The 23,329-nt window shown below is 43.9% G+C and overlaps 1 protein-coding gene and 1 long non-coding RNA gene across 6 annotated transcripts in view; one reads left to right on the plus strand and one right to left on the minus strand.

Annotated features, from left to right (window-relative positions):
* The window catches only part of PDGFC (platelet derived growth factor C), a 280,573-nt gene that overhangs the window by 69,413 nt on the left and 187,831 nt on the right, over window positions 1-23,329 (plus strand). For 2 of the 5 annotated variants that reach the window (XM_055336410.1, XM_055336415.1), the window contains exon 2: window positions 11,315-11,407. In XM_055336410.1, the coding sequence (XP_055192385.1) occupies window positions 11,381-11,407 (27 nt within the window). In that variant the 5' untranslated portion in view covers window positions 11,315-11,380. Of the gene's footprint in view, window positions 1-11,314; window positions 11,408-14,958; window positions 15,350-23,329 lie in introns of those variants that run through there. The other 3 variants (XM_055336412.1, XM_055336409.1, XM_055336413.1) reach the window with 3 other exon arrangements.
* On the minus strand, window positions 7,281-15,125 carry LOC129516879 (uncharacterized). Its single transcript, XR_008665890.1, has 3 exons — window positions 14,988-15,125; window positions 11,929-12,001; window positions 7,281-7,698 (listed from the first exon to the last, which is right to left on the minus strand). It is a non-coding gene; the product is annotated as an uncharacterized LOC129516879 (long non-coding RNA).

A 23,329-nucleotide genomic window follows, 5' to 3' on the forward strand; every position in this document is an offset into this window, starting at 1 on the left:
TAAAGGCAGCAAAAAATATTCTGAAGGCTAGAAGTCCAAAATCAAGGTGCATGGTCCCTCTGAAACTTCTAGAATGAGGATTCTGTTTTGTCTGTTCCTAGATTCTGGTGATGTCAGTCAGTCCCTGACATTCATTTTCTTTCAACTCCAGTATCTGCTTCCATCTTCACATGGTGTTCTCTCAATATGTCTGTGTCTTTACATGGCCATTTCCTTATAAAGAATCAATTAGATTGGATTAAGGCTTACCCTAATGACCTTGTCTTAATTTAATTAAGTCTGCAAAGATCCAGTTTATATACAAGGTCACATTCCCAGGTACTAGGGGTTTAGACTCCAATCTATCTTTTGGGGGATGCATTCAACCCATAATAAGATGATATGGTGTGTACACAGAAAATCATAAGAAATTTACAAAAAAATCTATTAGACTTCACAAGTGAATTTACCTAGGTCAATAAGATCAATAATCAACAATTAATATTTTATTTACTAGGAAATCAATTGGAAAAATAAATTAAAAATGCAGTTCAGCCCATAACATTTATGGAGATACTTCACACACACAAAAAAGTTATAAACGGCCAATGAAAACTGATCAACATCATCAATCATTAGAGAAATCCAAATTAAGGCTACAGTAAGCTCTCACTACATCATCACTAAAATGCCTAAAATTAAGAATATTGACAATACCAATCATGGAGCAACTGGAACTCACACACTGATGGTGTTTTTATAAAATGGTACAACCACTTTGAAAAACTGCCAATTTCTTAAACAAATATAGATTTACCATGCAATCTAGCATTCCACTGGAACGTATTTATCTAATAGAAATGGACATACATGGTTTAACAGAGAGTTTTAAAGGAATGTTCCAAAATAAATAAATAAATAAATAAATAAATAAATAAATAAAGGAATGTTCCATCCTAGGAATTTTCAAAATGTCCATCAATAGGTGAATAAATAGGAATACATAATAAACGATACATAAATAAGTATAATGATGCAATAGAATATCATCAGCAATAAAAAGTAATAACCCCAAAAAAGTAATAAACTGCTACTTATAACAGCGTAGAGGAATTTTAGAAAATCATCAAGTAGAGTTCATGAAGCCATAAGCAAAAGAGTAAATACAGTATGATTCCATTTACACAGAATTTTAAAGAATGTGAACTAATCCATAGTGACAGAAAGCAAGTCAGTGCTTACCTTGGAATTGGGATAAAGGTGATGGAAATATTTCATGTCATCAATGTATACATCTGACATGACTTACCTAATTGTATGCTGAAAATGCACGCACTGATTGTATATAAATTATGCTTCAATGGATTTTTTAATTTTTTTAAAGGTTTTATTTATTTATTCATGAGAGACACAGAGAGAAAGAGAGGCAGAGACACAGGCAGAGGGAGAAGCAGGCTCCCCGCAGGGAGCCTGACTTGGGACTGGACCTTGGGTCTACAAGATCACGCCCTGGGCTGAAGGCAGCTCTAAACCGCTGAGCCACCCAGGCTGCCCTCAATGGATTTTTTTTTTTTAAATTAAAAAGCAATCTACAATGAATTCTGCAGCTCATTCTATTCTATCTTCTGTCAGTATTTTATCATCAGAACTGCTTTTGTCAAGGTCACTGAATTTCCTGTTTCCAAATTCAATAACTTCCATGTTTCCAAATACACTATACTCATTTTCTATTTTGACTATATTCTATCCGTTAGTTACATTCCTTACCTCTGGCCACTGAATGAGTTCTTTATTCTCAGCGTTCCTTGCATCTCTTGATTTTTATTACATTTCAAAGAATTGGCTTTTCCTAGGCCCCTTTTTTCAATTGTTCTTTACCCAAAGTCTAAATATTAGAGATTTGCAGGGCTTCACCTTGGGTCCTTTTCTTCTCTCAAGGCACTCCAGTTGTCTCTCAGAACTTAGCATAGTGCCTGATATTCATAATTAATATGTGTTGCCAAAAGGGGTAAATAAAAATACTGAAAATACAAGCTCAGAAAGTGTCTGCATTAATACCATACTATGATCATGATCCGGAAAGGAATATCTTCCTAAGATGTTAATAATGACACTTTAATCAAGTAGGTACTACAAGAAAATTTGTCTCCTCATTCTAAAAATGATTTCGGTCAGCATATTCAAATAAGATATATCCATTACATATTCCAATTTCTTTTTATGATTTTTTTTAAGTTACAGATGACAGGAAAAATCAAATAAGTGGCAGAGCTATGACTCAGCCAGATCGAGCTGTCTCTAGTGCTTATGTACTTAGTAATGATTTAAATATTTTTAGAGAAAAACAGAAGTTGTGGTCTGGAAAGACCTCAAAACTCAGCTTTTTGTATTGTCATGACGAACTATACATTTCTTGAGAAGAACATTAGGAAGGGTATGACTTTGAATGGATTTTAAAATCGGATATCTAATTCTCTACAATAATTATAAAAAAAAGGTGGATGGTAATATTTTAAATCTATGCATACATTGACGGTTGCTCTCCTTTAAAATATGTCTAATAGTTACCATAGTAACGGATGCGGAGTCTCCTCTATGTGCCTCCTGGTGTTATCAGTGTGAATAATAACACAATATTAGATTCATAAGAGGGCAAAGAACAGGTCCAAAGCAACACATCATAAGTTTTAACTAGAGATTTTTTTTTGGTTTACATTTAAATATAGAGAATATTAATATTCATCATTATATTATTATATAATTATAAAGGAAAGATACCCTTTTGTATCTGGAAAATATTCATATAAATGCAAACATAATTTGCATATGTATAGAAGAATAGACGGATCCATCAATCAATATCCTTTTACAGGGCTATGTGGCATGCAAACAACATAGTCTTGCTCCTGCAGAACTACCAGTACAGGCCAAAACAGAAATTGGCCAATGTCATTTGGCAGCTCAAATTTGTATAAAAAGATGATGAGCAAAGACAATATTAAAATCCTACCTTGTCAACAGTTGGAGAAAAATTTGGAAAATAGATTTTTCTAAACAAATGGAAATTTTAAGTATAAAAACTTTGTCTTCCTCCCTTGAGAGCTTCCTTCCTTTTTTCTTTTCCTTCCTCCTAAGTTTCTGTTTCTTTGTTTCAAAGATTTTAAGATCTTTTTACCCTCATCTACACTCTTTCTCTGGCCAGAAATGTCTTTGAGCCCCAGATAGAAAGGTTTTTAAGAAATAAAAACCGCTTTAATGGGATATCCAGCTAAGTGGTACTTCTCTGGACTAAAGTTGTTTTTCTCCAAGGGAAAAAAAAAAAAAAAGATTCTTTAAGAAGCAGTTCCCTTCCTACAAGAACAAATGTATGAGAATGTGTATTTTTATCTAGTAGAAATAAAAGAACCAGATTTGAATCAGAAAATGCTCAAAAGGGAAAGATTCGTGAAATCAGTCAGGTAAACTTTCATTTTTCTGGTTATGGAAGCTGAGGACCTGAAAAGTTAACTATTAAAGTTCCATGTCTAATTATAGTAGAATTTAGAATTTCTACTTGTGAGTTCTTATCATTGTACCATATGTCCTACAATAAATTTACGTTGAGGAACAGCAATGGCTGTGTCTTGAAATATATTTAAGACTTTCAAATTAAATTACTAATGAAGGCTCATTTTTAGTTTCAGAAATTTATGCTGTCTTTCTCCTATGAAAATTTGTGCTTGCTCGATTTCATGAGGGACCTTTAAACGGAGCAGTGGTTGAAACTATCGTGTCAGCTGCAAATGCATTTAAGCGTATGAAAAGTAACAGATGAACTCTACCAAGGATTAAGGAGATATCATAAACAGCATTTTTATAATCACAATAAATAGAAGCAATTTTTATGAGCTTAAAGAATCATTCAACTAAATATCTTTTATCTGAGCTCATTAAGGAAGTTTATTACTATTGTGATATGAATTAAGTAATTTATTTCATAAGATAAAACTCAGAATATATGCTGTTTTAATAGTCATATATTGGTAACAGATAGGAGGAAGAAAAACATCCCACAAAGTAGCATGTTTGGTTCAGTCCATGGCAGTTTCTTTATTTTTTTTTATTTTATTTACTTTTTTTAGTTTGTTTATTTTTTTTAGTTTCTTTATTTTTTAAGACTTAACTGAGAGCTGAAGTCTCAGATTTCATAGCAAAAGTAATTGCCCAAAGCACTGAGATGAAAAATGAATTTTCATTTTATTAATTTACTTTACATATGAATATTCATAAAATAGCAATACTTCATATCCAGGCAGTAGCAGTCAGTGATTATTTCACGACCACATACTTTCACAGATACACATATTTTAAATCGTAGTATATAAACTTTAAAAAGAAAAAAAAAAAGATTATCATATGACGTCATATTTTCAAATTATGAAGACGATACTTCATAGAAGTTATTTTCTCAAATGATGACATCTTGGATATAACAGATTGGCTGTTAAATAGACACAGGTTTGTGAACCATCTGTTAAGTAAAATTTCTCTATCAGAAAGAATTAACTCTATTTAAACCAGTCAGGCAACATGAATTTGGGCTGTTTGCCAGGCCTTGGAAATAACCTTGTAATATTGGAATGAATGTGACCATAGTATTCATGAAAAGACTGATTGTGCATTTCTCCCAGTTTGGAAAATGCCTACCTGGTCTTCTTTCCAGCTCATCAAACAAAACAAGTTATATGAATTTATTTTTACTTAGGTGTGAGTTTAGAGATTAATACAGCATGACTCCTGTTTTTCATAATTTAGTGCTTCCTTTTACAAGATCCCCAATTTTGACTGACAGCCAAGCAAGAAAATGAACTCCACATGGCTCCAGTCACCCTAATTATGTCAGAAGTAGCTGTTCTTCCTCTATTTTTCTTTTAGGAAGATTTATCTGCATTTGGGTGTATCCGCATGTGGGCACTTCACATTTTTGTTGATTTTGCTTACCACCCATTCAAAGATGTGTTAAACTTGAAAATCCACATATATAGTGTTAGATACTGCAGTGAGGAAGCAGGGCTGGGATGGTTAGCAGGTTTGTTTTTCTTTTTTAAAAGAGAATGCAAATTCCTGCCAACAAAGAGTTTATAATAAATTGCAAGGAAGGTATATCAACAAAACTAGAGAATGTAGCCATTTACGTTGGACAGCGAGGTTTAAGATTTGTCTTGGAAAGTTTCTAGAAGGACGAGAGATGTATTCCTATGCTCTAGTTGGTGATGGCAAAAAAAGGAGAGATGATAGGCAAAGTCTTGTTTATTTAGTCCAAAAGTGATTTAGTGTTATTTTCATTTTTAAGGCACCATTGAGTATAAAATTTCATATTGAAATAATAACCTTTTGGAGAGAAAAAAAAGGATAGTTGCTAAGTTCCTTTTGACACTGAATATAAGACGTGTCAGGAATGTTAAATAGACTGTATGCTGGGATGGTGCAGTCTGTTACAGCGTCTGACTCTTGATTTCGGCTCAGGTTGAGACCTCAGGCTTGTGAGATGGAGGCCCACAGGGCTGCATGCTCAGCCCAGAGTCTGCTTGAATTTCTCTCTCCCTCTCCCTCTGCTCCTTTCCTCCATGCCCACTCTTTCTCTCATTCTCTCTCTAAAATAAAATAAATAATCTTTTAAAAAAAGAAGAGGAAATATTAAATAGAAAGAAATTTAATTTCATAATTAAGAAAGTCAATGACATAATCGATGACAGGTGCTGCATGTTTAAAACATCCAGGGCATTTTACCAAAGGCTTTACACACTTTGTTCTCATTTATTTCCCACAGATTCCTGAGGTAGATTCTATTAGTAGCTGTTTATAGTCCTAGTGATCTATTAGGTGACATTAGGGGACAGCAGTGAATATTAGGTCTGGCATACATTTCCTTAAATGTAATGGCTAAGATATTAGCTTATGTCTCTGACTTCAGTGCTTAGATAAGGACTGGGAGTCTATACCACCTGCAAAAATTGGTTGAACACTATTAGAGGCAAAGTGATGGGCAGATGCATGGACTCTTGAGTTAGACTCCTCACAGTTAAAGTCCAGCTCTATCACTTTTCCACGCATACGGTCTTAGGCAAATTGCTTAGCCTCTGAGCATCTTACTTTGTTCTTCTATGAAATCTATTAAGTGTACCTACCCCCCATGTTCATTGTGAGGACAAAGGAATGAATAAACTTGAAATTCTGAAAATAGTGCCTGACACCTGAGAAGAGTTAGCTGTTATTATTTGCTAAGTGCAGTATAAGTGTTGTGCTAAAGGGGACAAGAAGAAAAGTGACAAAGGGTAGAATAAGTGCTATATTGGGTTATGTATCACTGTGGAGGGAAAATTTAAAAAGAAGCAAAGACGGTAAGTACCAGTACATAAATTGTGGTGTCGGGAACTGCAAGATGCTCGAAGAGCGTGAGACCTGAGCACGTATGGAGGCCAGAGCCTGCCTAGAGGAGCATCGATCTTACCCTGCAGGCAAAGGACAGGGGGACGGGCTGTGTGCAGAACTTTGAGAACAGAGCATCAGCTTTGTGTGTTAAGCAGATCAAGTGGGTAATCAGTTGGAGGAGAGCTTGAAGGAGCTTAAGAGTAGACTAAGCAGAGGGCAGTGGGAAGGCTTCTGTGTGCCGGGTCGATAATTCCAGAAGAGAAGGATTACATTTGAGGTGGGAACAAATGCAAATGAAGATTGATGGGGTACACAAAATAAGGGGCGACTCCCTGAGTGCTGCAATAATGTATTTTCACTTTACTTTGTAACTTCTTGGGCCAGAGAGCATGCAATCATGCTCACGACATTAATGGTGCTGTTTTGTAAAGTGCATGATAATCTCCAGGTTAGTGCTAACAGAAACTCTCTCTCCTATTTACAATTTTCACCTTCACCAAGAAAATACCCAGTCATGTCACTAAGTGTGCTTCTCCCTACTATTGTCCTTCAGGAACTTATTTGAATACACGTTGCGCGCTTCTCTCATCAGAGGTTGTCAGGACCAGCAACACGTTAATGATCATTTTATGGCAAAGTTTTATTGCTAAGAAAAAGGGCAACAGATTATTTTTCCTTCATATGGTTTCAGAAGATTCATTTCTCATTTCCATAGCCACTGAGAGGGGCATTCAGTCTAAGATGGGGTGACATTTTCATTGACTAAATGCTTGGTACGCTTGGGGCACCGTACACACTCAGAATGATTTACTATTTGTTGTTGGCAATAGAATTTTAAGTTATGTATTTATGACCGGGATTGTGTGGAGTCCTAAAATAGACACCGAATGCTTAATATAAATGTAAATTTAATAAGTTTGAAATGCATTTTTCGAGACACTACAAATTCTGTGTTGCGCTAGATGAGATGGGGGGCATGGGAACATAAGGATTAAGATGGGTTCTGTTAATATTTACTCAGAGAGTTGTTGCAGTTGATTTATCAATTGTTTAATAAGCAGTACAGGATCTCATTGCAGAGAACTTCCTTGTGAATATTCCAATTAAAAAAATTAATAATGTGACACCAGCTCCACACGATGTAAAACAGAAGTAGGCAGGCTACTATAGTTCACAGAATAGCTGGCAGTTAATTCCTATAGCAGAATAGAGAGATTCTCGGGGATGAGAAATTTCTTTCCCTTGACAGGTCTGAGAATGTTGAAAACGGAAGTACACCGACCATGATAACAATCTGCAAACAGAAATCTAGGGAGGCAGAAAGAAAAAGATATTAGGAAGTGCTTTGAATCCTTAAAATACTATTTTTTACGGATTCATAGTAGTATAATTTGCCTCAATAAACATGAACAATAGTAGCTATAATAACTTAATAATTAGCCGATTCTCACATTAATCTATTTTCATGTGTGTTTAAAAAGCAGTTTGTAAAAAAAGAAGAAGAAGAAGAAGAAATTTCTTTCCCTCTTGCTATCCAGTGGAATAAAAATGACTGCCAAGAGGGTCTTCCCACAAGGTATAGCCTTCAGCTACAAATAGAATTTATCTAAGGAATCAGAATTTCATTTGAAGACTTTTGCTTGCCTGAGGGCTTAACAAGTCACTAGTTAGTTCTTGTGGCAATCTTTCTGCTTTGAGTAACTCCAACTAATCTAAAAATACCGAGTAATATTATCAATGAAAATGCAAATTTGCCTCACCTTATGGCTTAAAAAAAACACCCACAGATCAGGAATTTTAAATTAGGAACACGTGGAGGGATACATAGAGGAATTTTGTGAATAAAAGGGGCCTGGACTCTGAGGTCTCTAGTTAATCAGAAATTGATTCTTCAAAGGGAGCAAATGGGAAAAGTGTATTCCCTCCCACCCCTGATGCCTTAATTCAGTAGCAATCATGGGTAGGAAAGGAGGAATGGTAATTCATTCCCTTTGTCCTCAAAGACAAGGAGATGGATTCTCTAAATGACTGCCCACACATGGTCCAGGACAAGGCGTTAGCTGGATGACTAACTTTGGCCAGGATAAGCAGGAGGCTCACGCTAGCCCACGCTCTGGGTGGGCTTCCACCCCAAGGCTAGCTTCCGCTCCTTCAAGTGACCGGTATTCACTCTGGCTCAAATATATTTAACTTAGGCTGTCCCAGAAAGATAGCTGTGAGGTGTCAGTGTCCTCAAATTCATGGGAAAATTCATCTCCATACCCATCCTATACCTCAAATGAAACATAGGGGAAGACCGGGGCGCCTGGGTGGCTCAGCTGGTTAAGCATCTGCCTTCGGCTCAAGTCATGATCTTGGGATCCTGGGATTCAGCCCTGAGTTGGGCTCCCTGCTCAGTGAGGGAGTCTGCTTCTCTCTCTGCCTCCTCCCCATCTCTGCCCCCTGCTCCTGCTCTCTCTCTCATTCCCTTAAAAATAAATAAATAAATAAATAAATAAATAAATAAATAAATAAAATCAATCTTTAAACAACAACATAGGGGAAGGCAGCCATTGTGGAGAAAATGTAGAGGAGAAACATAAGAAAGCTTCGAATAAGAATGTTTTTGCCCCAAATCCAGGGCCTAAGTGTGTCAAAAGCCCAGGAGCAGAACTGGAAGACTTGGTCCAAACAGGAACTGTACCTGCCATTGACAGTGTCACTCTTGGAAAACCAGTCATCCTCTTGGAGCTTCAGTTTCTTTGCAATAAAATGGGATAACTCTGACCTTCCTCGAAGGGTTGGTGGGAAGATTAAATGAGAAAATAGATTTTAAGGTGTCAAACAGTTCCTGGGACGTGATAGGTGCTTCAGGGAGTAAATATGAACCTGAATAATTCTCTCCTTGTTTTATTTTCCTTGGTTGGCTTTGGTTTAACTCTGAATCTTTCGAGCTGTCCGTACGATGGGAACATGCTTTTTACCCTTCATGGAGGATGAGCGAAAGAAGATTCAGATGATGAGAAACGAGAGAAGGTGGTATCAGGGGGGCTAAGGAGAATGTCAAAGTAAATCGTGCTGATAAAAATAAAATCTGGGAATATAAAATGAAGCCTTACAACGTCACGAGGTTTTAGGGTAGAAGAGGGCAAGCACTTTTCTAACTGTAACACAGATCATAAAGAGCAAATAGTGATAATCATAAAAGAAAAGAGTAAGAATATCTCTTGAATTGTCTTGAATCTTAAAAACAATTCAGGGGGCATTCGGGTGGCTCGGTGGTTGAGCGTCTGCCTTTGGCTCAGGTCCTGGGATCGAGTGAGTCCCCCATCGGGCCCCCTGCAGGGAGCCTGCCTCTCCCTCCTCTGCCTGTGTCTCTGCCTCTCTCTGTGTGTCTCACGAATAAATAAATAAAATCCTAAAAGTAATCAAATAAAAGCAATTCAGGGTACTTTTAATATTAGATTAGTTAAGCCACATTTTCCTTTCTGCTGACCACTGAAACTTTTAAACTGTTCCGTCAACTAGTGTATTGAAGCTCTCCACCTCTTTTGCAAAGTCCTATGGTCAAGGAAAGGTCTGCATTCGAAACAATGATCACAAAGTGAAAGGATCCTTCTCCCATGACCTTTGAAATAAGAGGGTCACTATCTGAGAAAGGAGGATCTGTAACTGTGTCATGACCTCTTAACTATGATTTGTCGCAATGTGGACAGCAGCCTTCATGTCCTGTGCATGATTTCAAGACAGGGACAAATGGCATCTTATCGAGTGGAGGATATGACCAGACATAGCGTTTGGTTGCTGCTCCCATTTCAGGGGATGCCCCTTGCTTTCAGGATGGTTTCACATTCTACCAGCGTGACTCTACAGAGCAGTCGGAGACTGGCCATTTATTCTTGGCTAATTACTAATATTATTTCCTCATTATTTAAAACTCGCTTATATATGACCACCAGTTTTCCTTGCCTTGGAACCACACTTTGCATCTCTGGATGTTGTTATCATTATAAGAAACAAGTATTACAAACTAAAATGTCGATATCTACACATAATTTACTTCGATTTCTTGAATTCAGTAAAACTCCTGATACTTACATTAGTTAGTGATTTCCAGACTCTTCTTTCAGCCCCTCTGTATATCAGTACAACGTGGCTTTTCGACCTATAGTAATAACGGATTATAGAGGACTACCTTGACTGGGCAAGTTTCGGGAGAAGAACTCTTTTTATCATCTCAAGCCAGCCACCAAGACATCTTTAGGTTGAGGCTAAGAAACAGTTGTCTTGTCACAGAAGCACAATTCAGTTGAACAAGTTTTGCGATCACTACCTCAAATAGCTGGGAGAACCAAAGAGTTCTAAAATGGCAAGAGGATTGAGACAGAATCCAGTGTAAATTCTTCAGGCAAAGAAAAGGGACAGAGAGGATTTCCAGATCAAGGTTGTACCGTTTGGTCATGGCAAAGCCAGACCAAGTCCTTGGGGTCGCATCTTCCAGTGAAACGATCTTTTGTTGTGGTGGTTCAAAGGTTCCCAGGGCTCGCCTTTCTTTGGGGCTGCTTCTGGTTACTTGCTCCCTCTGAATTCCGAGTCAGACAAGCACTTCTGAGATTTTGAAAAAAATCTTTGCACGCTCGATCGTGATTTCAAAAAGGAAACGGCAGCTTTACTTCAATGGGAAAAGCCCCAGAGGGTCACCTAAAGGCCAGTTCTTGTCACCCGTTTCCTGTGGCCACACACCTCTAACTTCCCACCTCCCAATTCCCTTCCCCAGAAAAGTCAAAATTAAAAAGAGTGGGTGGGGCCTTAGCACGACCCTGTTCCATTTGCCACAGCGAGTAAGTCTTTCTGAGTTTAACAACTGTTATACTGGGAGGTAAAGGGTGACTGTTCTAAAAGACTGGGATTTAATAAAAGGTGTGCTTGTGATTTTTTTTTTTAGGCTGGAAAACCAGAGTATTACTATATCCCGGATCTCTAGAGATAGCAAGAGCTATCTCTACCCAAGATGGGTAGTTGGAGAAAGTGGATGACTGTAAGTGAGACTACTTGATTATTATTTTTTTTTTCCAGAACAATCTTTATGTCTGTGGTGATCTGTGGCCAGTTGCTCTCTTACTAACGCTACCTACCTCCAGCCCCTGGTCTCAGTTAAATGTATACGCAAGTGCCGCTTGTGAGCCATTCTGGAAACTTGGTGCGCATTTAGGTAGATCAGAGATTCCTGAACTTCGGAAACTCGTGCTCAGTTATCTGCCACGAACATGCTGAAAATTCAAGTTCTGGGAAAAGGTGTAAAATAAGGTTGTACCTATATCTCTGTGTACGTGAGTGTCTGTGTGTGAGTGTGTGTTAGGATTGACTCAGAAGACAAGAGAGCAAGAAAACTTGTGACGACTGATGTTCTGAGGCAAAAATACATCCCCATGGTTCTGTCCTCCTGGGTGTTACGTGACTAGCCAAATGGGCAATTTGCTTTAAATCTTACTCCACTTAAACAAAATGGATAGCGACAGCCCCCAACCCCCCTAATGATCACTGTTATTAACCAAGTACCTTCTACTGTGTTCTTCAACAGGAATTTGTAGGTACCACCGTTTCTGCGTTCAGCCTGAATGGGCACTCCCTCCTAAGGTTAGAGAAAACACGAAAACCACAAAGAATGTTTGCAATTATTTTCTCTTGGTTGGCGGAACAGATGCCTTTCCTTAAGGAAAATGCCTTAGGCCAAAACAAAGCCATATTCATTCAGAATATATTGTTTAGTAATTGTGCAGAGTCTGGATTACATAAAATTTACTTGCAGTGCAAGGGTCCCACTTTTTCCAGGAAAGGTTTATACCCAAAATGGAGCAGGAAGACAGGCAGAGGATAAAGTGTTAAAAGAATCGACGATGCCAAGGGCAAGTGCGGTTCAAGAAACGGCAATGCAAGTGCACTGAAAGGAAACCAGGCAATGTGACGGTGATTTTGTCTAGGGGTCACGCAGGAGCACCTGGCTGGCTTTATTTATAAGGTGACTGTCAAATCAATCTGTGGAATATGGATGAGGCGAAACGCAGAGGTAGGGTATTATTCTAGATCATCTGTAACTTTTCAAATACAACCCTCATGCTGAAATTCCAGGGAGAATGTAAGCGACTCCAATAAAGAAACCTGTCAGTCACTCTAGAGTGTTTATTTATTATCCCCCTGAGCCAGGCACTGTTCTAGCCAATATGAAATGATACAAAATAAAGAGTAGTCATCACCCTTATAAAGTCATGAGAGCAAATGGATTAGGTCCGCAGACACACACACACACACACACACACACACACACACACACACACCCTCTATGTGGGTGGTCAAGAAATGTCAACTCTAGGGACATTTAACAGCCTCATTTAGAAAAGTCCTGATTGGAAAAGCCAACTTACAAAATGAGAAAAACTGGGGAGTAATTAGTTTTATTGCAAATAGATTCAAACACGCTCATAAAGCATGTCTTGTACATAACAAGCCTCCTTACGTGATTAAAATTGGGAACACTGGCCCTCTCCCTTACAGATCCCCCAAAACATTTCTGGAAAACATATTTATTGTGCAAATATGGATTCACACTGGTGTTGAGGAGTTGCCAAAGGGCATAAAATAACAAGCCTGTGTCCGCTAACCTGTAAATTCTCTAGAGTCCAGGAGTGGGCCTTGTTCCACCGCCTGGCTCCCTTGCACTGTGAAGATGGACGTGGCAGAGGGGTAAGAAGGAAGGAACAGGGTAGGCGAGTAAAGACGGGCTGGGCTTACTAGAACTTTTGCGAGGCAAACAAGAAGAGGACCCAGGACCCAGGGGAGGTGGAGGTGGCCGGTGTCAGTGGGGGTCCCGACGCAGGAGAGGGCTGGGCATTTTCTGCAGGACTTCGGGGCGCTCAGCTCCTGGCTGGGTTCAGCAGGAGTCCGTGCCCTGGGCAGGATCCCTGGGCAGCTCTCAGCAGAGGGCCACGCGAGGCCGGCACGGGGCTGCCCGGGGGTGGGGGGTGGGGGGTGGGGGGGAGGCGCTCGCCACTGCAGCGGGACCTCAGCCTGTGCCCCGAGGCTGCCTGCTTTCTCCGCACGCCCCGTGGAGCCCCGTGGAGCCCCGTGAAGGCTCCGATTGTTCGCGCGGCTCCTTCAACAGGAGGTCGGGCGCTGCTTCTGCTTCGCTTGCCGGGGGACCTGCCCGCTGTCGCGGTAACGCAGCCCGAGGAGGAGGCGCAAGCCCGGCGAGCACGGAAGCTTCTGCGCCCCCCTCCCGGCGCCCGGGCCCCAGGGCGCAGCCCCAGGCGGCGGGAGCTCCCCGGGCCGCGCGCCCCGAGCCCGGAGCCCCGCGCCCAGCCCAGCGCAGCCCAGCGCAGCCCAGCCCAGCCCAGCCGGCCCGGGGGCGGGGGCGGGGGCGGGGGCTTTACTTTTGTTTTCTGCATCCCGCCTGGGGAGCTGGGGGGCTGGCCCAGGGCAACTCTCTCGTTCCCTCGGCGCAGAGGCTCCGGCCAAGCCTTCGGGGACGGGGATCCCCTCGGAAAGTGACGACGAGCCCCGACCCCGGGGAGGGGGAGGGGTGGGGGTGCGGGTGCGGGCAGGGGGCGCTGCGGGAGCTCCGGGGCCCTCGGCCGGGCCCGGGCCGCACCCTCCGCCGCCCGCCCCGCTCGCTCTCGGGGGCCCGGGCCGCCCGCGCTCGGGGTCCCGCCGCGCCCCCCCGCCCCCCGCCCGCGGCACCTGCTGAACCGCGCGGCTGCCCCGCCCGCAGGCGCCGACCCCCGCCCCCCCGCCCGCCGGAGCCGCCCCCGCCGCGCCCCGCCCCGCCCCGCCCCGCGCGCTCCGCCCGGCCCGGCCCCCGCCCCCGCCCCCGCCCCCGCCCCCGCCCCCGCCCCCTCCTCGGCCGCCGCCGGCGGGGGGAAGCTGGACGAGGGGAGGGGACGCGCCGCAGCCCGGGGCCGCCGGGCCTCCCGCCGTCGCTGCCCCGCGCCCAGCCGCCGCGCCGGCCCCGGGGTTTGCGCGGACCCGCGGCGCGCGGGGAGGGCCCGGCCGGAGCCCGCGGGACCCGAGCCGCCGAGGCCCCTGCGCCCCGAGCGGCGGGCGGCGCGGCCCGACCAGGTGACCCGGCGACCCGGCGGGCGGAGGGCTGCAGCCAGGTGCCGCGACCCGCGCCCGCAGCCCCCGCCCGCAGCCCCCGCCCGCAGCCCCCCGCCGCCCCCGGCCCGCGCCCGCGCTGCGCCCCGGGGCCCGCCGCGCCGCCCCCGCCCGTTTCTTCCCCTCCCCCTCGGGGGTGGGGTGGGGGTGGGGGTGGGGCGGGGGAGAGGGGCGCCCGCGGAGCGCATCTATTGGCAGCGCCGTCATTGATCCGAAACCGCTCGCCGCCTGCCCGGCCCGGAGCCCGGCTCCGCGCGACCCCGAGCTCCGGCGCCCCGGCCTGCGCCCCGAGGTGACAGGTGCTCCCGGCAAACTTGCCGGCGACTCCCCCCGCTCCGCCGGCCGCCCCGCGTCCCCACCCCGCCCCCCCTGCCCCCCTCGCCTCCCCCCCACCCCACCCCCACCCACCCCACCCCACCCCACCCCCACCCCCACCCACCACTCCGGCACGGCTCGGGATTTGCTTAAACCTTGGGAAACTGGTTCAGGTCCAGGTCTTGCTTTGATCCTTTTCAAAAACTGGAGACGCAGAAGAGGGCTCTAGGGAAAGTCTCGGACGGGATGATGTGGAGAGTAGCCTGCGGTTCCCCGCGGCCAGAGCAGGCTCGGCGCTCCCCCCGCGGCGCAGCCTTCCCCTGGCGGTGGTGAGAGGGACTCCGGAGTCGCCGCTTCCCCAGGGCCCGCCGCGCGCGAGCTCTCGCCCCGCTCGGCCAAATGCTCCTGCTCGGGCTTCTCCTGCTCACATCCGCCCTGGCCGGCCCCAGACTGGGGACTCGGGCTGAGTCCAGCCTGAGCAGCAAACTGCAGCACTCGAGCGGCAAGGAACAGAACGGTGAGTCGGGCCCCGCGCCCCCCGCCCCCCGCCCGCTCCTGGCGGCCCGCGGGGCGCGCGCGCGCGTCCGTGTCCGTGTGCGTGTCCGTGTCCGTGTGCGCGTCCGTGTCCGTGTCCGTGTGCGCGTCCGTGTCCGTGTCCGTGTGCGTGTCCGTGTGCGCGTCCGTGTCCGTGTCCGTGTGCGTGCGCGATGGGACCGGCCGCGCCGCCCGCCCTGGCGGGGGCTCCGGGCGCCGCGAGCAGCTCGCAGCCTCGGGAGCGGCCCCCGGGCGGGACCCGGCGGCGGGAGGGCACGGCCGGCCGCGTCGGGGAGGGCGCCCCGGGCGCGATCGCGGGCGCCGGGGCCAACGCGCTCGGCGGGACCTTCCGTTGCCGCCGCCGCCGCCGCCGCCGCCGCCGCCGGAGTTAGGAGTTCAAGGACGGCCCCAACCCTGAGCCCGAAATGAATGAGTCTTGGCACGTTTCGCTTTACTCCGATTCTCTCTCTCTCTCTCTTTTCTTTTTCCGTGGGGAGGGGAAAAAGGGGGGGGTGTTTGAGGGGATGCGCTCACCGTGGAAAAGGCATCAGTTAACCAGTAAGGAGGTAGGAAATAACAGAGGTCAGGAGGCCGCGTGGACCTTCTCAAGGGGACTTAAGAAATGGATCTCTCTTGCGCTCTCTCTCTCTCCTTTTTCTCCCCCCCCCCCCAAATGTGCCTTTGTACTCCCAAAGCCCTTACCTTTCTGGTGTGTGTTTTTATACGTGTTGGTGAATGACTGCTATTTTGTGTGTGCTGGAAACGACTTAATCCTGCATAGGAAATGAGAATTACTTTCAGCTTTCAAGTGTACCTGAAATGTTTAGAGAACTCTCAGATGCGAGTTCCCTTGGGCTGGGATTGCACAGAGCTGGAGAAAGGCTCCTTTCATAAAGCCAGGGGCAGCTTCAGGGTGTGTAATTTGCTTAGCCTCTGAACCCCATATGATTTACATCATTCAATTTCTAAACTCTTTTTCTCTTGATCTACCATTATGAAGTCATTTTCGAGAATACTTTGTAAATAGAAATTCTATACTGCACATGAAACCACAATGTTAATGTAGGCTGTCTAAAATTAGAATATTAAATGCCCTGTTTACAAGTGGTGCTCTCAATGTTACTTGAAAAGCGATGCGCATGGTTTGTTTTTTTTTTCTTTTCTTTTCTTTTCTTTTTTTGACTGCTTTGTATGCCATCTACTCAGAATGCAAGAATGCTGTCACTCCATTAACCAGGGGGAACTGAACACAAGCAGCATACCTAGAAAACCAGAATGGTGTGTGCTGCGGCTTTAAGTCACAGCAACTTCTCCCTTTATGTATTGGGGCTGTGTTAAAGCTTCCACTTTGAATGTGAGCTCTCTGTTCATCCCGAAGAAAGCGCAGAAAGTTGTAAAGCGCAAGGATAGATTAAATAAGGATTCCCGGAACTTTTGTGGCCGTGATTTGGACGTGTTGTGTGTGCAGCAGATACACGTGATCACGTTTATCAGCCAGCATTCATGTAGTCGCTCCTTACAACTTGCTAATGTGATGGCACATGGCACCTGCAGGCTGCTCGAGCTGCTGATCAAAGGGCAGCCTAGGGATCTATCTCTAATCACAGGAGCTGCAGAGGACTGGGGGAGAGTGATCAAAGGAGCCCCAGCACCAGCTGTACCCTGGCAGGAAACAGATCAGACCAACCTTTGTTGTTTTTCACGTGAAATTAAATGTCCAGCTCAAAATACTGCTCCTTCCTAGACAGGCTTCTCCAAAATGACGATGCACAATATTCGTGGCCGCACACTTCTCTGTTGTATTGTTCCGGTGCCATTATCATTTCTCCTTCTGCGCTGTTTTATCAAGCCTGTCCTGGCTTCTGCCACTTTTCCCGAAACCATTTGCGACTTGTGCCTCTGGTGGTCATACTTTCTTGTGATCCACCAACCATCATCACTTTGTAATGGGCCCCCGAGAGAGCTCTCACCGGGTCATTGGCCACTTTACTGAGGAGGTGCACACCCTCTGGAGAGGTGAGTTCATTAAGCCAGGCCACACACACTCTGTTACCCTCGGAGGCTGGGCCATTTCCATTCCTAAGTTGCCTGATGCTAAAAATAGCCTGGCTGTTTCCTAATCTGTGGGTAGAGGATTGGGCTATGTTTAGCTCTTGGGAGGGTTGGCAGCAGGAAGTAACTGGAGGTAGAGAACTACTCACCTTGTAGTCTTTAGCCTCGGGAGAAGTGGGACTATCCAGCACCAGGGGGCAATATAGAGCTATTTTCCTGCACATGCTCAGGTTGATTTTTCTGCTTCAGGTTTCCAAGATTTGAGGATAACAGGTAGGTCCCAAGAAGATCCTGGAACTTCTTTATCTTCTTTTTTTTTTTTTTGGGGGGGGGAGTGGGGTGGGGTGGGGGAGTTCGAATTTTTCATTCCCTTATGTGGGGTGTTTTTTGCCCTTGTAATGAGTTCTGATTGATTTTTGATTGCACCCATGGTATTCTCAGTTTTGAAGATTGCCCAGTTCTGGAAGTACAAACCCTTCTGGAGATGCCACACAGAAACGTCATTGGCCCAATATGTGCATTGCATCGTTTTATGAAAGGTCTTCGAAGTGCCAGATGTCCAAATTGATCTGTTTATTGTGACTACTGGAAGTCATTCTGGATTTCAAAGACCTCTCCCCAGTGATTCTGTCTTTTCTCTAGTAGTCTAAGTCCTCAGATATTGAGGCAGTCGGATCCCAGGACTGCCTCATTTCCATACTAACTTGGTGTCCCAAGAGGAGCTGAGCTATGAATACATGGAAATTGATGGCTATAGCCAATGCTAGATATTTGGATTTCGGTTGGATCATGGGAAGGTGCTTCCAAATTCATCTTGAGGGATATCAGTGTCATTTATCCTGTTGTTATTCATTACGCGGTTTTGGGCCTAATACTCTTTTGCAGTTCTTGCCGCTTTGCTGTGAGAATAGCTTTATCCTCCAATATTACATTACCTATGTGTCCTTAGTTCTTAACCTGAGTTCTAACCCCGAAGTCTCACATGTAAACCAAGGGTCTCCAGGTGTAACTTAAAGATGGAGATAAAAGATTAGCACACTGACTCATGTAGGGTTCCTGGCCTATACCTCCTATATGACCATGGGAAAAATGGCTAGTATCTGTGTGCACGCCCTTAGAGGATACCGCCTGCCATAAGACCAGTAGGTTCTGGGATGGAGCTTCTGAGTGGTAGCAGAAGGAATCATACGCATCACAAAACCAAAAGAAGCAAAGCTTACTTTATCGATTGCACATAGCCCATATAGACACCACTCACAAAGGTGCTGACGGAGTTAGGCCTCATCCACACTGTATCATTGGTAAGTGATTTTAATTTATCCATAGAGCCGAAATGTGCTTACTGTTCTCATTTTTCTTTAACCATCTTTAGTGCAGACTTGGAATATTTCCCTATTACTTAGGGCTATCCTAATGAACATCATTTACCGTATGTGCTCTTTGACTCAAGAACTTTTGTGGCCTATAGGGCCATTTACCTTGGGGGCAAATGGTCCTCTGGGAATGCCTTTCTGAATACACGTATCTTGTGTTTGTGGCTACGCTGTCTGTCTTTTCTTCTGGGGCCAGCTTGCTCCTCCTCCTGCCATGTGCCTATGCCTAACAAGCCTCTCCCCCTACCCTTTCTAGGGCATGGCTTCAAGGCTCTATTTTACTGAGAATAGATAATCACAATCCTTCAAATGGTGTCCAAGAATAAATAGGATCTTATCCAGCGCTAAAGGGACTTCCGACGAGTTAGTCTATAAGTTGTAGTGTGTGACCTTTGTGATATTTATTTTGTTTAGGGGCTTTTTTTTTTTTTTTTTTTTTTTAAAAAGAACTTCCTCCTTGTTCTCTGCTCGGTTTCAGACTATTGAGGAAATTGAAGAAGTAAAGTGCCATTATGTAATGATGAACATTGTCTTTCACAGTGACAAAAAAACCCCATTCTGCGTTTTGGTAACATTTCCCTCCTACCAAGTGTTATCTTTTACAGTTAACCTGATGTATTTTATATTCACCTTGAAAAGATGATCAGGTCTGTAGGAAGCTTTAGGGACTAGCATGTTATGTGTTAAAAAGTTTTAAACAGAGGCCAGGATCTGACACCAAGGGTTCCCCAGTGGTGGCACTTTGTAGACTTCTATCTCAGGCACCAACATCTTAGCTTTGTCTATTCTTATTTCATCCCTCCTGACACTTACTTTTTACAGATCTTCTTTATATTCTCTTCCGCTTCATGTTTTTTTTTTTTCAAGTTTTATAGTGCTAAAATTCTGTGTCATCTACAAACTTACACAGTTTTCGTGGAAACAGAATTCTAATCATAATGCGACGTGTTAAGTAAATAAAAACGGAATCAATGCATTCATAACGTCCATACTGCCCCCCCACCAAAAGTTTCCAAAATTGCTAAAATTTTCCCCATAGGTTTTTATTTGTGTTAACCAAAATGATAGAAGTCGTAAAAGTCCTTTTATCTACTCCGTCTAGGTTTGATGCTTCTGATTGTTTTATTTGGAAGTACCATACATAGCCAGAGTGTCTCTATACAATGCTGTGTGATTTCTATGTGACTCATTTATTAAACAGTCTCTCTGTGTTATTTTTCTCTACCACTGCCTCTGTGATTTTTTTTTTTTTGTTTATTTTTTTGAATCTCTCTTATTTCCTGAGGACACCTCTAATGGTTGATTTTCAGTTGGTATGTACCAGTACTACCATACAGATTGTTAAAATACTGAAATATTCCTAATGGGTTGGGAAGGAGCCAGTGCTACCCTTTTAGGACAAACTGACCATCATCTATGAATCAGAAACTACACAGTTAATGTTTGATAGAACATCCAGGATACTACTCAGGATACTACTCAGGACGTCCAGGATACTGCTTCAGCTCTGCTGGCCTCCTTCCTGGTTGATCCACATGTCTGCCATATTGATTGGTCACCATCTTCACACCTTTAGCCACTGACAATTTCAGTTATACTGAGGTCCAGCTCTTCTCTTTTCTCCTCCCTGCTTGGCAGCTGAGGCCAAGCTGAGGCTTAAAGGACATGGAGTAAGGAAAGGATGTGGCCTTTTTTAAAGCCTCCTTTTCGCAGCTTCTTTTGTTCTATCTCGTCAAGGTTGGGGCCTGGGAAGTGTGACGAAGCAGGGGGACGCGACTCACATGGCCTGGGATTGCAAGCCTTGATCGGTTGTTCTTGTTTCTGTGGGCAACACTCCTGCATGGGCAGCAGCTTACTATCATCTAAATTAAATGGATCATCTTCTCATGGATCTCCTTTTCTGACCCCTTGATCTGAATTAGCCAGCCCTCACTGTCACATCAAGGTTAATTAACTGCATAGTACTTATTATCACTCTTTGCTATTCTTCTTGTTATTAATCAATTAATTGTAAACCTACCCCCACTCACCATTCCACACTGAGAGTGTGGACCTTGTCCGTCTTGCTGTCTGTGGGAGCATGAGCCCCTGGAACGGGATTGTACATAGTATGTGCTCAATAAATATTTCTTGGATGATTCTGGATGTCGGGCCTTATTAGAATAAGACTATGGTGTTGACTACAATAGTAGAGCCATCCTTGAGGATGTCTTTTTTGGTCTTGGAACTTCTACACTGTTTGACATTTTTCATAGGAAGGTTAAACTGGTTTATTTATTGGTTGTGATGTGTTATGCTAATCAGAGTACTACCTTACAATCTTGGATAATATGCCATGCTTTCAGGTGAGCCTGTAACCAAGTAAGTGGGTATGTTTCCTAGAACGGGTGCTGGTCACTTTCTTAAAAGTGCCATTGCTGTGCATACATACCTCTGTGTTTTCTCAAGATGGGGTGCTGTGCGATATGAACCAAGGATCTGAAGAATGGTAGATTTTAGGTGGCTGAGATGCCTCCAAAAGCAGTGTGCCTTCTATCTTATGCTTGTGGCTCACAGTTGCATAGGCTAGACGTTAGCAATAAATATGGTACGTGAAATGGTAGGACTAGAAGGATCCTGGGAGCCTTGTCCTCACCGATGTGCAAAGTGAGACCTGGAGAGCTGAAGTGACTCTGTCTAGGTCACCATTTAGTGCAAAACTATGAAACCACCAATGTGGTCATGTGTCTTCCCTTATGTAAAGAACCAATGGGCAGATGGAACTCTAGTTGTAACATTCTGATGCTTCGTATAAAAGCCATTCTTTATTATTTCTGGGGGTTGCATGCTTTGTGGGTTGTAAAGGGAGACGGGACACCCTTGATCCTGAAACACACTTATAAGAACATTAAGGAAACCAATCTCAAAATAATCACATTAATTAAATATAACAGATAATCTGACTGATATACGTATATTATAGTATATCTATTGGGATAGAAATTGGAGAGTTTGGTAAATAACTTGAAATACTACCTTTCGAATTGTTGCTATTACATGCCGAGACTTTATTTTAAGAAGGTATACTAGGTCCATAGATAGATGATGTTTACTCCAATAGTTTGGTTTATTAACTGATGATGATGAAGAGGATGGTTGAAGTTGGAATGCTTGGGTCCACAAGGGAGGTTTCTTTTAAAACAATGATTTTGAACATTTCATTTCACTGGTAAAAGTATCATAGGAATGAGTAGATGAATGTGGCTCAGTGGGCTCCAGAAAGCACAACCTGTTATTTTTTTGAATGTATATAATGAGTGACCTTATTTTTGTATACATTATAATATATAGGATATTTTATTCAGAGGTTCAAATTTCTCTTCAAAGTCAAGAACATCAGGAAGGAAATTCATAGCTGTGGACTTGAATGGCTTGCCTAAAATAGGATTAAATGACCAAAATTTTATCTGTGAAGTTTCTAAATCTGAGAACAGAAGGAGCTATAAAGATTATACATAAACCAGAGTTCTACTAATTACACTTATCATTAAAGTCATGTTACTAAGAGTGATTTTTTTTTTTTTGGTAGCATTAGCTCATTTTGTCTTTTACTTCAAGAGAATACATGTCAAATTGAGCTTAGCCAATTCTGTCTCTTACCTGACTTCCCACTAGACTTCATATGCCATCTTCAAGCACTTATTTCCATTCTCCTGGTGACTGAACAGCCTCTTCCCTGGACATTTGACTTTTGTCTAAGCCAAGCCATCTTTGCCAGGCTGCCTTCACTAATTTTGCTTTCTTATCAAACTATGTTTCTCTCTCTTTCTTTCTTTCTCTCTTTCTTTCTTACTTGTTTTTTTTTTTTTTACACTATTGGAAGGTAGTTGAGCCATTTCTCAATCAAATGAGGTATGTATTGGGTTGTTGCAGGGAGGAGGGGATGGAGGGCCTGTGTTTCTGAGGGAAACCAATATCCCCGACAGCAAGAAGTACATTGATGGTAAATGCAAGGATCTAGATTTTCCCTGCTGCTGCTTGCGATGTGTTCTGATAAGATGCCAGTGAGAGCTCTCAGGAGAGACACAGGAAGGGGCAGTATTGGGATGCCTTCTTTGTGGGTGGGTAGACGGGCCTAAAGATTTCTCCGTGGGCCTCTGGTTTTGTAGTGCTTAATAATGACACCCTAGGAGTGCCTGTTAGTTGCCACACTTGTGCTCAATGTTTGCCCACAGCTTATCTTTATAACCTCCCCATCAGGTATAAGGGAAAACACCAAGGCTTCACTAGCTAAGTAGCTTAGCCAAGGTCTCAGAGCTGGTAAATGTTTGGACCTCGGTCAGACTCCAAGCCAGGACTCAGAGTCACATGCTTCTTCCTTCATGAGTTAAGTGGTCTAACGTTTTCTTAGAACATTGCTTTTATTCAGCAAATATTTATACGCATCTGCTCTTGGCTAAGCTCTGCACTAGGTGCTGGATACACAAGGAATAAGATGCAGTGCTGCCCTTGAGAAGCTCCATCCGAGAATGATGACAGATCCTCCTTTTAATCTCATG

This window comes from Nyctereutes procyonoides, unplaced genomic scaffold, assembly GCF_905146905.1.
Source record: "Nyctereutes procyonoides isolate TBG_1078 unplaced genomic scaffold, NYPRO_anot_genome, whole genome shotgun sequence".
Taxonomy (NCBI): Eukaryota; Metazoa; Chordata; class Mammalia; order Carnivora; family Canidae; genus Nyctereutes; species Nyctereutes procyonoides.